This window comes from Cryptomeria japonica, chromosome 3, assembly GCF_030272615.1.
Source record: "Cryptomeria japonica chromosome 3, Sugi_1.0, whole genome shotgun sequence".
NCBI classification, from domain to species: domain Eukaryota; kingdom Viridiplantae; phylum Streptophyta; class Pinopsida; order Cupressales; family Cupressaceae; genus Cryptomeria; species Cryptomeria japonica.
The window spans coordinates 890,512,922-890,530,810 of record NC_081407.1 but is presented as its reverse complement, the minus strand read 5'-3'; the positions used below and the strand labels follow the sequence as shown (position 1 = coordinate 890,530,810).

The 17,889-nt window shown below is 37.9% G+C and overlaps 1 protein-coding gene across 5 annotated transcripts in view; it reads left to right on the top strand.

Moving 5' to 3' along the window:
* Positions 1-17,889, top strand: part of LOC131059747 (structural maintenance of chromosomes flexible hinge domain-containing protein GMI1) — a 411,868-nt gene that overhangs the window by 71,046 nt on the left and 322,933 nt on the right. For all 5 annotated transcript variants that reach the window (XR_009110235.2, XR_009110236.2, XM_057992783.2 and 2 more), the window contains 3 exons: positions 11,010-11,065; positions 11,182-11,287; positions 11,591-11,659. Coding sequence is in view for 3 of the 5 variants with exons in the window: in XM_057992783.2 (XP_057848766.2) it covers positions 11,010-11,065; positions 11,182-11,287; positions 11,591-11,659 (231 nt within the window). In the remaining 2 variants the exon portion in view is untranslated. The remainder of the gene's footprint in view (positions 1-11,009; positions 11,066-11,181; positions 11,288-11,590; positions 11,660-17,889) is intronic.

The following is a 17,889-nucleotide window of genomic DNA, read 5'->3' as shown; positions in this document are numbered from 1 at the left end:
ACATAACAAAATAATTAAATGGTGAAGAAGGAGACCATGCACTCGCAAAGAAATGAAACAACCTTAATTTCCATTAATCTTGCATAAATTTCGCCAGAGCTTCTGCAACAATCGTAGACTTCTTACAAAAATAAGGGAAAACTAGTCCCTTTAAATAGAGTTTCAGAATTAGATGAATGTCCAAGATTTAAACAAAACAAGTGGCCCAGATTCATCTGTACAAAATAGTATCCATGCCCATAAATAGGAGGTAAATATCAACAACCACCCAAGGAGGAACAATAACTACCTAAAAAAGGTAATTAATAACTACCAATAGTAGCTCAAAAAGTGCACATGCACGGAGCTGAAAATTTACAGCTGACTTGGCAGTTAAACATGAAATTTATGGCCAAAAGTGCCTTTTTAGATTTTTAAAAGAAATATGCATTTTATGAAGGCACTTTTTCCTTTTCAGCTGGAGATCCTTTTTCCACAAATTCATCCTCGACACTCAAATAGTCCTTCCGGAGGTCCTGACGTGCCGCACGTTTTGCACGAACATACTCTTGAAACCTGATGCATAGCTGAAACCATAGATGACACACTCGCAAAGTACTCGGCGAGTTTCAAAAAATCGCCGAGTTTTTGAGCTCTGCGAGTTTTTCCGACTTTTAACTCGTTGCAAAAACTCGCCGACTCGCCGAGTAATTGCCGAGTTTTTTGCAAAAACTTGGCGAGTTTCTTTTAAAAATTCGGGTAGACTAAAAACAGAGGCCCAAACATGTGAAAAAATTTGGTCTCTCCGTCAGGATTCATATATGGAATATAACATTGAAGTATAAGAAAGAAGAAAGATTCTTATACTTTAAGTTATATTCCATATATACTGTCAGGATGTTTGAGAGTGGTTTCGCACCTCCAGGAGTTATAATGCAAAATCTAGTTTTTGGAGGATTCTTCAATTTTCCAGACTTGTCAAATTTCAGGATCCTTCGGCGATGCCCCTTGACCCCAACTTGGGGGCGCTGCTCCCAAACCCCCGTGGAAAAATATAGGGGGAAACTGCGCTGATGGAAGTAGGGAAAATTTAACCTCCGAGTCTGATTAGGCTCCATATAACAACATAATTAGCATTGAAGAAATCCTGGTATTATACATTTTTGAGTTGAAAGTTTGAAACTATGAGTATGAATAATGAAATATCAAATATGATGAAAGTTTGAAATTAGTTTTAGCTAGAGCTGGGAAGGGGAAGTTGTATTTACTTTTGGTTTTACAAAAACTATTTACTATTTTGCTTCCAGCCATCAGCATTTCTAATGAGGATGCGATTTTGTAGACACTTTGCGTTTAAATATATCTAGAATCAACTTGTTTCTTTGGTGTTATCATTTATTGACTCATTGGATGCATCTTCTCATTAAATTTTGCAAAAAAAATGCATTTTTTATTAAAATTAAGTGTGTTTTTACGTTGCCGAGTTTTTTTCTCAGAGGCTTGGCGAGTCGAGCTGAGTCGCGAGTAGTTCAACTATGGCTAGAACAACACCGTGAACTTAGGCATAGGAGGATGATGTATCTTATATTGCATGCCTTCCAAATGACGATCTACGTGCTTTAACCTATCCTTCCAGTCGGACCGATGAGCCTCAAAACACAAAATATCTGAATGCAATTTACTGGCAAAAACCAGATCCTCCGTGTACTAGGCGATCTTATCCATTCTCAATCTATCCTCCCACTCCGGTTGCATTACGTCATCGGACAAACTATTTTTCCAACCCAAAACCATTGATCGAAGGATTGTCCCACCAAGGTCCCTCATGTCCTTCAAAATTTCCTCGCATTCCGCCTGCTCTTTGTTAATGGTATCTTTTGTTTCGCTCTTCATGGTGATGGTCCAGTACCATTCTTTAAGAGTGCTGATGTCATATGGATCTAGAATGGCAGACAATGTAGGAATCTGTGCATGGGTCCAGAAAAGAGCCCTCATGAGGGGAAGAGTTGTAGCAGCGACCTCATGTGCCTTGAGGCATTCCCACTTTACCTCGAATAATTTGACCAAAATGGTCTCTCGGTGGTGGGCCATTTCTTTTACATCCTCAATGATCAGTTCTCACCTTTCTTTAATGTCTCGAATCCATTCTTTGACGGCCTTGGCGGTATCCCGTACTCCTTCAAACTCTGTTGTAGTCCTTTGTGCCAATGTTGATGGGGGAACATGGGATTCGGGGGCATTATGCAACGGTCTCAGCAAGTGATCAACGTACCCCTCGACCTGCTCGGCACGAACTCGATGCATGTTTCTCTCAGCAGTTATCTCATTGAGTTGCCTGAGCATGTTTTGCACGGAGTCCTTGAACTCCTCCCTTTGTTGTTCTTTGGTGGCTCGCCCTATCGGGATATTGTAATGCTATAATCAGCCAGTGCAATTTGAGCTGCTGGCTTATCGACAGGCGGGGTGGCGATATGGATGGTGCGGTTCCTCTGCTCATCCTTGGTTATTCGGGAGTAGGTCTTCGACTTTTTCTTCCCTTTGGACTTGTACGAGAAAATTCTTGAGCTGTACAACGGAAGTATTGTACCGTACAGTGGAAGTGTTGAGTTGGATGAAGGGAGTCTCAAGCCACACACCTATGCACTGTACAGCCAAGAGAGAAGCACAAGCTTGTACGCAAGGAGGATAAGCCCATAGGAAAGGAGAACAAGTCAGAGAACACAATACGCGTACGAGAGAATATGCCTTGATTAGAATTTTGACTTCATTGGCGTTGTTCTTGATGTCTTAAAAAAGCAGAAAATTGATACATGCCATGGAGTTCCGCGGGGGTTTGGAGGTTGTAATTTGCTGCCTCAGGACCTTGTGAGGGGCGCTGCCCCTCGACCGCTCAAGAGGCTCTGCCCCTTCACCCCATTGGGGGTGCTGCCCCCAGACCCCCGCAAGGGGTGCTGCCCCTTGACCCCGTTGGGGGCGTTGCCCCCAAACCCCCATTTGATTTGGCAGGTACACTGCAAGTTGGGGTTGTCAAATACAAGTCATTGCCTACACTCTTGTCATTAGTCTCACTAGTCTTTCCAGATATTACTTGATGTTAATTTGTCATCTGGAAGACGACTTTTTCTTTTATATAGTTATGTTTGATAATTTTGGTCACCCGACATTTTATTAATTAATTGTATTAAGTGTTTGTCACTCTCGGTAGTTATGTGTCGGTTTGTTGACGGTTGTGTACCTCTCGGCAACCGTCGGGTTCTTTAAATACATTATGTACCACCAAGGAAGGTAGTACGGTATTGTCGGATCTGTTGTAATCCTTGGTTGACTATCTTTGGTCTTCTTCTTTGTAATGATTGCATGTGTGAATAAAGATATATTTTGCTGCCGTGTCTGCTATGTGTCATGTACATTATTATTTTCTATATTTAATTTACCAATGAAGCGAGTGACGGTTGTACATTATTATAGTTATGTGTCGGTTGGTTGACAGTTGTGTACCTCTCGGCAACCGTCGGGTTCTTTAAATACATTGTGTACCACCAAGGAAGGTAGTATGGTATTGTCGGATCTGTTGTAATCCTTGGCCGACTATCTTTGGTCTTCTTTGTAATGATTGCATGTGTGAATAAAGATATATTTTACTACCGTGTTTGGTATGTATTGTTATGTACATTATTATTTTCTATATTGTGTCTCCTAGTTCGAAGTGATGGCGAAGTTTTTGAGCGATGTGTGACACATTGCGAGGAATATTGACACTGGCCAATACCCTCGGATCGCTCGTGTAGCAGAGAGGCTCCTATCATTTATGAAGGAATGGAATGAAGAAAATTTTTTCAAATGTTTCTCGATGAAGGGGTGGCCAAAGACAAAAATGCAAGACATGGTAGATGCATGGACTTCCACGCAACTGGTAGTAGAAGACTAGCTTGGCCTCTTTCAATCATTAAGTGGCATGGAGATTGCCTTCAGGGATTTGTTTTGAAACATCGAAAGTTAGCTATGATTCGTGTGGAATTCGTGATTGCTCAGCAGGACCAAGGTGTTCTAGGGGCAGAGTCCCTGCGAAAGACTGGCAGATCATATTTAGAAGGCCCAAGAACAGTTGGCTCAAGAGCACTCACGAGTCACATCTTTGGAAGACGTTGTGGCCAGGCACATCCAAGAGTTGGATGAAAAGGAAAAATTGAGGGTTGCACTGGAGGAGAAGGTGGGACACTTGGAGGTAGGCATGACGAGTAGAGATGATCAGTTGAAGGAAAAAGACTAGGAGTTGGAGAAGGTGTGCAAGAAGCTCGTGAAGGCCACATAAATGGTCAAGACCACATGGGAACGAGAGTTGGAAGCCAACAAGCGTCTCGAGCGCCTGCAACAACAACTCGACACCCCTCAATCTTCTATTTTGCCACAGACATCCTCTCATCCTTCTCAGTAGTTATATATAGTAGATTAGGTCCCGTTTTGTCGTAGTCGTCTTGAAGACGACTTCTTTTTTGGGGGGTTAATGTAGACAACAGATATGCCACGTTAAATAATACTTTGTTATTTTTTAAATAAATGGCAATATAATGTTCTTGTAGGAGTTAGTGGGTAGTTGTCGACGATTGGTACCTCAACCAACTAGTGGGTGGTATATATTTGTCATATTGTATTGGGAACAGGATCATTGTTGTATCTATTACATGTTAGAAATAAAGAGATCATTTTTCCATATGTTGTTGTGAGCTCTTCGTTTTGTGTTGATTCATGTGCTGTATATTTCCTATTTAGTTTTGGTAGTTAAAGAACTTTCTCTATAGGGAGTAAACAGAAAGACAAATATATTCACAACCTAAGTACTTAATGAATTCTAATTCTATTCCCCAAGGGAGACGGGTGTTGTTAGGGAGAGGTAGAGTAAATCCATTACAAGATAAAAGGGCCGTAAGGATGAAAGGATTGATTTTCTTGACATGTGGGCTGAATTAGGGAGGTGGTGTCATAGCATCCTAGACAAGCCAATGCTTTCTTTTGGGATTAAGAATGAGAAGGGATTAGGAATTAGGACTAAAGTAATGACAATATTAAGTCAAATTATGGACAACTTTAATTATCTACTCTGAATTAATGTAATATACTAGGTGGTAATGTATGTTTCCCTTTGGGAATTGACAAGCTAAAAATAGGGGACATTATAGTGACTTCATAAGTCGATCCGCAGAAAATTTCATCAGCTTTCCTTGTTTTCAACATTTTTCAAAGCGAGATGCTTTTGTCTTATTCTAACGCTACTATGCTAGAGGTTCACATGTAATTTTGTGAAATTGACCTTTCACTATGATTTTCACTTTATCATACTCCAATGACTCACTCACATAGTTAGCTCCTTTACAAGTGTGAAAATCTTTCTTATTTTGAATTTGTCTGTTTCTACAAATTTGTATCCTACTTTCGAAATTCGATTCCAAATTTATCTATTTTAGCCCACATCTAGCTTCAATAAAAAACTCACATCTCTTAAAAGATTTCAGCTTCCTTTTAATTAAATTCTTCTAAAATTATTTATTGACCCTTCCCAAAACTCACAAGTAAATATTTATAGAAAATTCCTCAACAACGCATAGACAAACAACACAAAACTGATTTAAATTTCAAATCTCTAAAACCAACAATGATCTTAAATTGGCAAACTTGAAGTCTCAAAGATGCACCCAAACTGGGGTTTTTGTTGTCGCTTCAACCTTCAACTCTTTGACGATTCCTGAGTGAAACTGCTCTGTAGAGCAGAGGGTTTTGGTCCTTAGCTCCAAAAAACCATTGGGCTTTTCATCTCGTAGGCAATCTTTGGCATTGGCACAAACGGTTGAATCTTCATAGAGAAAACAAACAACTTTTGAAATCTTCTGTCTCTAAAATTTGTCTTAATATAAGATTTCACAAATTTCAAATAGACTTTCAATTGATTAATTCACCTAAAGAAAACTTCTTTGCACAAATGGGAATCTTGAGTGAATCAACCTTAAATTTTTATCTAATAACGAGGTATTTTTTCCCGCTCCAACTTTAAACGCCCTATTAATCCCTTTATAGAATTGCTCTGGTGAAGCACAAGGGTTTCAATGCTTCTCAATCTTCTATATGTCCAAATGAGGCTCCCAATCCTCTTTTATAATCCTCATGTGAAACTTCTTGAAATATGCAATTAAAATCACTTTATAATTTTAATTTATCTTTATTTGTCTAAAACAGTGATTTATTTAGATATTTAATATTTAGGCACTTATAGTCGCTTTATAAATAATTAGTTAAAGTTGTCTTTTAATGTAATTTTCTAGACAACTTAAAATCAATTAATTGATTAATAATTATTTGTATAGGTTCACTAGGAACTTGAAAATGGGAACATTATAGTCCTCTCTTCCCAAGGATTCTTTGTATTCAAGTAGTACCAACTAAATCCTAAAAGCAAGATTGAACCTTTAGGAAATGAACAATGATCCCAGGGTCCCAAGTCAATCTAGGATGTTTGTAGCTCCATCTATTCAAAGAGCACCGTCCTGTTTGACACTTGTACCAGAGACCTCTTCTAAACTATTTGTAAGAAGAGCAATTAAATTCTACAAAATCTTTGTCAACTCCTCAGAGAGTTGCTCTTCTAAGAAACCAATCCAAGGCTCCATAGTGCTAAGTTTAAATAGCCAATGCTAGCTCTCTCATTTTGAAGTTTTTGTACTTTCACATAGTAATTGTGACTAAAAATAAAACTACTCTCCCAAATGCAAGTGAAAGCTGAATATAAGCAATAACAATATTCTGGTGCTCAAATACCAGAATATTGTTATCCCTATAGTATCCAACTTGGTAGAATACCAAGTTTTACTCAAAATCTCTCTCCAATCCATTTTCGGTACCTCTAATGGAATCATATGATGGCCGAAATAAGATGTAACAACAATATTATTATCACCTTTTTGGTCCACAACACTCTATAGTATGCTTCTTTCATCATCATTAGTCACAAATAATCCCTGTAAAGGATTTTGTGCATAGATGCGAACCCAAAGAGTGACTCCACAACAATGTTGCTGCACCACTCTGATTCCCACATGGTCCAAACCGAGAGTGCATTTGATGACATTTGTAGGTTCAACATCAATGGTATGCTCATGAAACTATAGACTACCAAAGTTCTCTCTTTCTTGTGGTAACCCCTCAAGATCACCCATCAAACCCTAGCCATCCACTCCATCAAAGTCCTCTATAGGAAATAAATCACTAATGGTCTTGGCTGGTCCAATAGACAAATCAACCTATTACACATCATACTCACACACCACACTGAGATCCCATATCTCATTCGTGTCATCAAGAATAGCATTCACCTTGTCATCCAAATCAAAAAGTGGATTATTCAAATTCAAATCAACACTAATCTCAAAGAGAGGGTTGTCAACAATTTGGAAAGTATTCCCTCTTTCCAACTTAGACCAACTATCTTGCTGCTTAAATCGAAAAATGCCAATCTAGGACACTTATCCAAGTGAAAGTTTTCTTGGATTTGGTCAAGCTCTTAAATCACCTATTTGAGTTCTTTTGTCCTTTCTTTGTTTTTAATGTTCTCTGAACTAATTAGTGAAAACAAGCTGATTTTCTGCTTATAGAAGAGCCATTTGCATATTCTCCAACGTCTCCCTAGTATCCTTAAGCTCCATGATGAGCTTATTGACTTCATCATCCTTTCCTTTCAATGTGTCAACATACACTTCGGAAATCTTAAAGATTTGATCCTTGTTTGCAAGTAATTGTAAGTAATTTAACTTAATTCATTCCAGAGCTTCTTTGACCACATGCAAATCTGCAAGATAAAATTCACTTTTCATGCCCTTTTGTGCCCTCTCAATGTGAATCTTCTAGTAGAGGTCTTCAATGATCTTGTGATTGTCATCAAAATGTATTAAGGATGCAACAATCATATTATTGATGACCTTCATTTGATTCTTCAATCTATGTTTCAAAGCCATCATCATCTTGAGCTGCATTTTCTGATTGGTACTCTACATCAGCCTCGTGAGTATCATCTTCTTGGCATATTTTTGACTCACAAGTTTGGGCAGCTCCTTGGTCAATAGGAAACTCATCATCTTTTTTTGGTTTCATACCATAGATCTCCAGCCAACAACTTGTTGATCTTTTCCATATCAGAATTTACCAAGTAGGTATCGTCAATTATGCCAACTTCCTCATCAAATTTGGGACCTTCCAAGGTACTCTTTTTGGCTTCCAAAGCACTATCATGCATAAGTGATCTGCTGCTAAAAAAACACATGATATATTAAATCTTTTAATGGTGTTGTCAATTTCATCATAGGCGTTAAGCTCCTTCATGGATTGATCTATATGCAAGGTCAAGGCTGCTCCTATATCATCATTTTCAAACAATTCCTCATCATAAGAAGATACACTGGAATGTCCCTGCTTAGGTTATTGGTCCTTAAGAGACATTTACTTCAAATTCTTAAACTTACCAAAGATTATAATATCCAATTATATCATGAATGGTATAATCAATAATATGAATCAATTAATGTCGCTTTCTTTCTCTATTATAATCAACATAAATGAATGCTAAGTGGATTATGTATTTTTAACTTTCCCTTTCACCTATTTTGATAAGGAATAAAGATTGGATAACAAGATAGAGTTGTATCTGATATGATCTTATGAAATATGCCAGTTATGGTACTCCAATCTGCAATGCGCTCTTCCTGATATATTGATGGTCTGATGTAATAAAATGCGAGATGATATTGCTTGTAGCAATATCAATTGCTGTTAGCGATTGAGATCCTTTATATTGTGCAATGTCTTGTATATAATATCACTTACAGTGATATATTTGTTGTGTCGAATATGGGTGTATAACCTTGCAACCATGATCTAATGCTGCTCTTCTCGTTTTCCATTTTGTTTTCTATGCAACCTTTATTGCCGATGGGTCAATCTTTATTGCCGATGGGTCAATCTGCGTAACTAGGGCAATACATAGGATAAGAAAAGAAGATAATAAACTCCCCCTTTCCCTTCCATCTCAATGATCTGTTTTTATATCTACTTCTTTGGTTTTGCCAGTCATGACTCTTTCCTATAGTTTTATCTTTTGATACAAACATATTATATTAATCTCTTAATGAATTGTACCTCTTAATGAATTGTACCTCTTATTATTGTAATCGCACTTCTTTGTTATCATAATAATTATATCCAATGTCCGAACTCTTGCATTCCTTGTTACTATCAGTTAGTGGTTATATAGCATGTGTATCATTCTATTCTCTCCTTGCTCACATTGATTGCTTTCCTTTATACATCGATGTGTGTCTCATCCAATTATCGCCCCACTCTACATGTTGCATCTTTACCTTCATGGTCATCGCTTATCATAATAAAACGATGATCTTAATGATTACCATAGCTCGTATCCTTTGTTTGATTACTCAGTATTGAAGAAACTTGACATCGGTGTTGAAAACGTCGCCTTCATTGCACAAGTCGTTCAGTCTATATCATAATGGCCAATATTAAATTCCATAATCAATGAGTGTGATTCCCTAATAGAATCCCGATCTAACATTCTATAGATCCGTAATCAACTCAGAGATGCTGGCTCGTAATATAATACGTTTTATCTTCTTGGATGAACACTAATTATAATAATTCTTATCCTTCGTTTCTTAATCTGATTCAATATCCCTCCTCATAGAGTGCAAAAAAAATGCCTTCCCACAACTAGACTATCCAATAATGATTATAACGTTCACTTATTGATAGCAAGGCGGACTTAAGAATGTCTCCATATCATACGATGTTAATCTAGACTGAATCGTTTCTCATAATATCGATGATAATCTTTCGGAGTTTATACAAAGTGATGTTGGTTTTTTGTAATTACTATCAAGTGTGTTGTATTGTTCTCACAACATAGAAAACATTATAATTCCGAATACCAAGGTGTCATAATTATTGCCGCCCAATACATTTCTTTGGGATCCATCATTCTTCAACAGACTTAATCTGATGATTACCTGATTTTACGGCAACATAAATGTATTTCATATTCCTATGAATTGGCCCAGAAAGAAACCTCGATTGTTCATTTTCCAATCGTTAGCTATTTTCTCCAATGTCTTCCTCCTTTCCCCAACTTGCAAATCATTTTTGCAATTTTCTCTTTTAGAGACTTCACAAAATTGCGGAATACTAGCGATGTAATGTCCAACTTTGGAGACATTACAAACACGCACTCCATTGGAGACATTGTGGATGTCTATAATGCTCCCTGTTTGACTTGGGCCCTTTTTTTCACAATCATTAGCTTTAACTGTGTTTTTGCCCTCAACACCACTTGGCTGAAAGAAATATTTTTCCTTAGTAATTCCACATATGTGATCAAGTGTCCAAGCCTCCTGACATGTGAGGCAAATGTGTTCTCTTCTCATTGGTTCTTGCTCTTTTTGGGAGATCCTGTAACCTGTAGATCCATTGAAATTAGTTCCTCTTCAGTCAACTCTTTTGGACTCGTCACAATTTTGTGAACTGATCTGTCAAGGGACTCTTTCCCCTATTAGCTATCTTCAATCACCGAATCTCAACACACAGGCTGGCAGGTTCCCAAGCTCTGATACCATTGTAAGACACTACCCTGTTTTGCTTCTAAATTATTTGCACTTACTCCGTTGAGTAATATTGTCAAACAGTTTGCATCAAGTCTAATAGATAATATTTTAGCCTATATATAAATAAGCACTCTTGCAATGCATTGCTATCTTTGATGGAGATTTCATGTTTAATGTTTTTCTGAGCATAATGTGAGATTTCTGTTATGCATTTCTGAGTTAAAGTGCAACTTCTTGAAGTGTAGAATGCTAGATATTTCTCTTAATACTCAAAAGCTCTAGAATTATCTTGTTTGAGGGAACATGCTGCATTTCAACTGTTGTTTACGGATTTCTTGTAATAGAATGACAGTTATCAATTCCCTGTTTTTCTTGCAGCCTTACTTTGGTATGTATGGATTTGGAGGGGTCGCAGCTTGTATGCATCTGGGAGGGTATGTCTTGGCATTTATAGATTATATGCAAACCAATGTCTCCTTGATGAAATCGTGAAAATTATTTATAATAATGCTGCAATATTATTTGATGTTTGAAATGATGGATATTTCAGGTTGGTTATGGTGTCCTCAAAAACAAAAACATCAAAAAAGGTTGTCAGTTTGAGGCTGGAAAAGGATTCTCTGATACAGAGGTCAAAGTCAGATCGAGTCTGGCTGGTAAGGATTTTACATTTGGTTCTCTTGGCAGTTAAATGGTAGATTTGTAGTATATCACAAGGAATGAACGGAAAATTTTGTTTGTTGTTTGTTTCAGCTGAAAGCTAGACTATGGAAATAGTGGTTTCTTGGATTGTTCTCTCAATTCATCTGTATGCTAGATGCTTTGGGGCCAAAAATTACTGATAAATTTTATTTTGTTGCTGATCTTGAACAAGATATAAGATTCAAAATTGTATGAAATCAAATATATTGTTACTAGTAAGATATGTGAAAGGTTTTTAATGAGCAATTCCTTTTCAGACACCGGGAGAGATAAGAGAGGTTTCCCAGGAAGAAAGAGAAATGTTTCCTGATGGTAGTTTTACTAAGGTATGTAGATTGTGGCTACAACCTAATAAATTTCTCTCTTTTCTATTTTTAGATGAATACACTTTTAATGTATGGAATATGGCAATTTGATCTTTAGAGAGTTCTCTTAAGTGTGAAAAGGTGTGTACTATTTATATTACTGACAATTTTGGTTTATGCTGCTAACATTCATGATGAATTGTTTTTGTTCCAGTGGTTTTTGGATTTTAAATATATAGATTGCTAGACTGATTAAAATTGTCTCATATCAATAACAATATTTAGAAAATAGAAATTTTATGTTGTATGAAAAGTTCTTTAAGTTGTGATTGGGGAGATTATAATATTTAAATTGAGACAATATAAATAAATATGTGTTGCTTTCTGAGTATGGCTTCTGCTATGTCTTTTGGTTGCTTGGTTGGGCTACCTGATAAGGGACCCTGACCATGATTGCATCAATTGGCATCAGAGCTAGTTGGTTGGATGGGATGTGTTGAGGTTGAGATTGTGGAAGGAATTTATTCACTTGGAATGCATGTGAATTTTTTGTTGCTTGGGATGTTGTTTGCATGGAACAAAGTGAAGTTATTTTCCTAGAGAATTTTACAGAAATTAGAGAAGAGAAAGCTAACCGGCGTTAAAGATGATAGCTTCGGTCAGATAAATATGATCATGCATGAGACTTGCATCATTGGAATGATTTATATATGTATAGCAATATGCATAATAATAATAATTGAGTTTATTATTATTATATATATTAATATACATACATTAATAATCTTGTCATGAATAAACTAAATTCGATTGAATGATCAAATGGCTGAGCATATATCAATCATCATCTTCCAAGTATAAATCTGTGATCGTGCATGATGTAAACCCTGTCGATAGTGTGTATCGACTACTTTCATCGATTTACCATAATCGATAATGTATATCGATTAATGATTCTTCATTTTAGACATACCGATTGTGAATTGGTTGTGTTAAATGAATTGTTAACTATCGATTAGAATCAGTTTTGTAAATGAATTGGTTTTATGTTAATGGATTATCAAACTATCGATTATGAATCGGTATAATGTTTGTAATAATAAATGAATAGACATATCGGTGGAGAGACATGTCTCCACATGTGTGGAGACATGTCTATCCATTGATGTGTCTTCTCATTCATATATATATATATAATCCACAAACAGATCGGTGAAAGGTGTTACAGCAATCGATAAGTACATGCCTTTGAAGATCGTTCTATCCTTCACACTCAGCAATATAATCATACTTGGCGAATTAACTTATTGTGTGCATTTATTATTTCCTCCTTGCACTTGCAGCAACCTGCAAGATTCATAGGCTAGTAAGAGCATCATTTGTGAAACATAAAAATTAAAAGATACCTCTATTCTATCTACTAAGAAATCTAATCTACATTAACATGGTATCAGAGCAGGGTCAAGGAAGATCCGATTAGATTTGAGATAGTAGATTATCTATCGTATCATTTTGCTCTTAAGAAAAATCACATTCCATTCTTTATAATGGCAAGCGGAGTCAGATTCGAAGATCGTCTTGAAGGAGCGTCTAACTTTGTATCATGGAAGTTTAGGATTATGCTTACCTTGAAGGAAAATGAACTAGATTCATTTATAAAGGGAAACATACCTGAACCAGACGATGATGTTGAGAAAATTCAATGGAACAAGAACAATGGAAAAGCCATGAAAGTGATCGTGGATGCAGTTAGAGACCATATAGTTCCAGTTATTTCAAAGTATGACACAACATACCGCATGTTCAAATCACTTGAAGACATGTATGAAATAAACAATACCAGTAGAGCTCTCACATTGAAAAGACAACTCCATCATGTGAAGATGAATAAGGTTGAAACTACCACATCATATTTTATGAGGATCACTGAATTAAGGGACCAACTTTCTACAATTTGTCATCTAATTGATGACAAGGAATTAACGTTAATGGCTCTAAATGGACTCCCAACTTCATGGGAATCATTTATTCAAGGAATAAGTGCACGTTCAAAGCTCCCCAAGTTTGATCGGTTGAAGATGGATTGCATTCAAGAAGAATCCAGATTGATCACCAGGGGGATTGACCAAAATATCACCATGAAGATATTCATGTGTTGAACCCTCACTCTCACAAGAAAGGGAAAAAGAGGAACTTAAAGAGGAAGAAGGAGAAGGGCACCAATAGAAAAGGCTCTTCCAAAAGGAGGAGGGACATATCCCAAGTGCAGTGTTTCAAATGTGATAAGTATGGACATTATGCCTTGAAATGTCCGGATAGGCCAAAACAACAAGCCTCGTTTGTTGAAATTGAAAAAGCTAGCATGGAGAATGATCTTGAGAAGTTTGTCTTCTATTCAGCCTTATCAAGCCAAGTCTCAACCAGCCTCAACACCTGGGTGATTGATAGTGGAGCCTCGCGTCACATCACCGGATTTAGAGAACACCTAGACACTATGGTAGACAATTCTGATGAGGAAGTAACCATTGGGGATGATTCTAACTATCCATTTAAAGGGATTGGAACCTGCAACATAAATCTGAAATTAGGCATATCTCTTCAGCTCACAGGAGTATTATTTGTGCCAGGGATAAAGAGAAATCTAGTATCAATTTCTGCACTTGAAGACAAAGGGTATAGGATAACCTTTATGGAAGGCAAAGTTCTAGCATGGCCAAAGAACTCCATAATCAAGAAGGCTCATTCTATAGGAGTCAGACACGGATGCCTTTACAAACTATGCACTACTCCCTCTCAAGCCCTAATTCATGAGACTTCAAATTTAAATGAGAACTGGCACAAAAGATTAGGGCATCTCCATTTTCGTGCTCTACCCTCCATAGAGAAAATGGTGATTGGTTTGCCTAAGCTAAACCAAAATCATGAAGGAACATGCAAAGGTTGTGCCCTAGGGAAGAATACAAAAGGAACTTTCCACAATAGTAATAGCAAATCTAAAAATGTATTAGAACTAATTCATTCTGATTTATGTGGACCCATGTTTGTAACCTCTATAAGAGGATTCTTGTGTGGAGACATGTCTGTAACCTCTATAGGAGGATTCTTGTACTATGTAATATTTGTAGATGACTTCTCTAGAAAAACTTGGATATATTTTCTTAAATGTAAAGAGTCTGAAGAAATCCTTATGAGGTTGAAGGAATTCAAAGCTCTTGTAGAAAACATATCAGGGAAGAAAATCAAAACATTAAGAACAAACAATGGGGGGGAATATACTTTAGACATTTTTAAGGAGTTTTGTGTAAATGCTGGAATTAGGAGGGAGTTTACTATACCTTATAATCCCCAACAAAATGGGGTGGCAGAAAGAAAGAATAGGACTATAGTAGAAGCTGCTAGAGCTATGATGTATGATCAAAACATACAAACTTCATTTTGGGCCAAAGCCTCTAGAACAATTGTCTACATCCAAAATAGATGTCCTCATTCTCTTCTAGACAACAAAACACCTGAAGAAGCATTCATTGGCATCAAACCTAATATAAGTCATCTAAGAAGCTTTGGTTGTCCGGTCTACATACATATACCTAAAGAAAAGAGGTCTAAGTTAGAACCCTCAGGCAGAAAAGGAGTGTTTGTAGGCTATAGTAAAACATCTAAGCCTATAGGATATACTTACCTGGCCAAAGATTAATTGAACTTAGCATAGATGTCATTTTTGAGGAAGACATTGCTTTCTGGAGATCCAAAAGCTCTCTTGAGATAGAAGATCAAGATCCTCCTAACAATTTGGAAGAGGATCATGCTCCTGAGATTCAGAGGGAGACTCCTGAAGGAATTGATAGTGAAGGTCAAATTTCTCCCTTAAATGAACCCAGTAATAAAAGCCGAAAGAGACCTCTTTGGGCTCGGAAGATGATTTAAGAAGCCAAGAATTATACAGCACCAAATGGAACCTTCAGGGAAAGCAAGAGATCTCATATATTCTCTATTTATGTTGCCTTGATGAGTGAGATCATAAATTCAGAACCATCCTGTGTTAAAGAGGCTCCCAATCATCAAGAGTGGAAAGATGCTATATCAGAAGAGTATCAGTCCATTATAAAAAGGCGAAGTGTAGTAGAAGAGGCACAAGTTTTAGAGGGCACTTGGTGCAGAAGAAATAAATCGTACAAGTCTGTACAAAAATCATAGAATGAGCGAGGAAAGAAAATCTTGTTGGGAGCAACAACATCATGCGAATTGATATAGGAATTGCAGAGTGGAATATCCTACGAATCCGTACATGAACCATAGTGGAAATAGGACATCGTATGGATCCACGAGGATAGCAAAGGCACCTCAGCTTGTATGAAATACACAAGACAACAATTCATCTGTACAAAGTGTACGGAGGTGGTGGCGAAGGGATCTGTATAAAGGGATGTTTTAGCAAGGAAGCCGTACAACGAAAATGCGAGATTTTGTACATCACAGGCATATTTTGTATTCAAGTACCACTGCTGATTTTGTACAAGGTAGAAGAGAAAAGTCATCCGTATGAGAAAAAGACAGAGGGGAATTGTGTGATCCTAGGTGCACATTTGGACACTGTACGACATCCTCCATATGAACAAGGGAGGCAATGCCATCAACTATTTAGGCCGTACGTGGTAGTAGCAGAAGAGGGGATTCCATCGTATGGTGGTAGGTTGTGCGTGGTAGCATTGTATGGCGTAGGGGAGAGGGAAAAAACGTGAAGAAAATTGCGATTGCAAATTCGGTATGGTTAGAACAAGTTTGGGTGACCCCAACCAAGCAGAAAAAGTGGATTGGTATAATAACGAACGTAATGGAGGGTAGACTAGTAATAAAATTCAGAAACACCAGATTCCCATATAGACAGCCATGGCAACCAAAACAAGAGAAGCTAGCAGCAACAAAAAGGCTAAGGTATGGCCGAAGGTGCAATGCGAGCGTGAGGAGGAGAAGGTCACAGTAGACACTGACATTTGAAAGTGTAATGGGGAGTGAATGTCGTACCTAGTGGGATGAAACCCCACCAGATCACCAGCTAAAGACTTCACTCAGGAAAGTCGTAGTCGACCATGCCATACAGATGTCGTTGTTGAATGTAAAAGAATTTGAACTCGTCCTCTGCACCCTTGTAGTAGGGTACGACTCCCACGCACAAAGGTCAATTGTGCAAACCAGGGCTATTCGGTCACAGTATCGTTTAAACCGCATGATTTTTGGGGGGTTATTTGGCATACCAGACAAAGGGGAAGGAGCCACAAAGCCAACAAGATGAAGGAAAGGAAGGAGTTTTTTCTGAAATTGGTTTGCCGCAGTGACTTGACACCACTAGAATGGAAGAACCTATGGACTAGTAGTAATAACATATGATTAAAACTAACCTTTATCAGCAACCTCGACTGGCAGTGTCTTATGGAATTGGTAAAAAGTAGACTCATTGGAGCGAGCCGAGCGTCGGACTTAGCCATCTGGATGACAAGGCTAATGAATGGCATTCGTAACAAAAGGGTTTATAATTGGGCCCAACTGGTCTCTGAGAGGATTCATGATTTCTTATCACTGGAGCACAAAACCATTTACATGTGCCACCACGCCATTGGCCTCTTCCTGGAAGCTGTGCAGACACAGGTACCACCTGAAAAATGGGGTAAATTCCAACCTCAAGCAAGGTTGAGCCCAACAAATCACCAATGTACTACTGGGTACATTGGGACACACTTGGGAGTGAAAGTGCACAACCTGCCAGGAATAGAAGGCAAGAGAATGAACTAGAAGAGGAGAGTTCAGAAGAGACAAAAGAAGAAGAAGAGGACATAGAGGATGTGGAGAGAAGGAACGGGGATGACGGGTTCAGGTTGGCACACCACGACATTGACTCGGGAGAGGGCATGGAAGAAATAGAAGAGCAATGCTTGGATGGAAGAGAAGAAGAGTCAGCGACAACAGAGGCAGCACCTGCAACAACACGTACTCCAACAGAAAGAGTTACTGCGAAAGTCAAGTTTGCAGCTGTTGTGCATTGCACACGCTCCTTGTCGTCGACAGGGTACCCTTCTTTTTTTGGTCTTTTCGCCTTTGCCCTATTGAGTTCTGCGCAGGGTGTCTCGCGTGTTTTTTTTTGTTTTGTTTTGTTTGTTTCCTTTTATTTTGAGTGTGCCCGTAATCAATCGAAAAGGTGATGATGTCATGAGTGTAAGCTTGGGAATCTGCAAGGTGAGTTTAACGTTTTGGGCGTT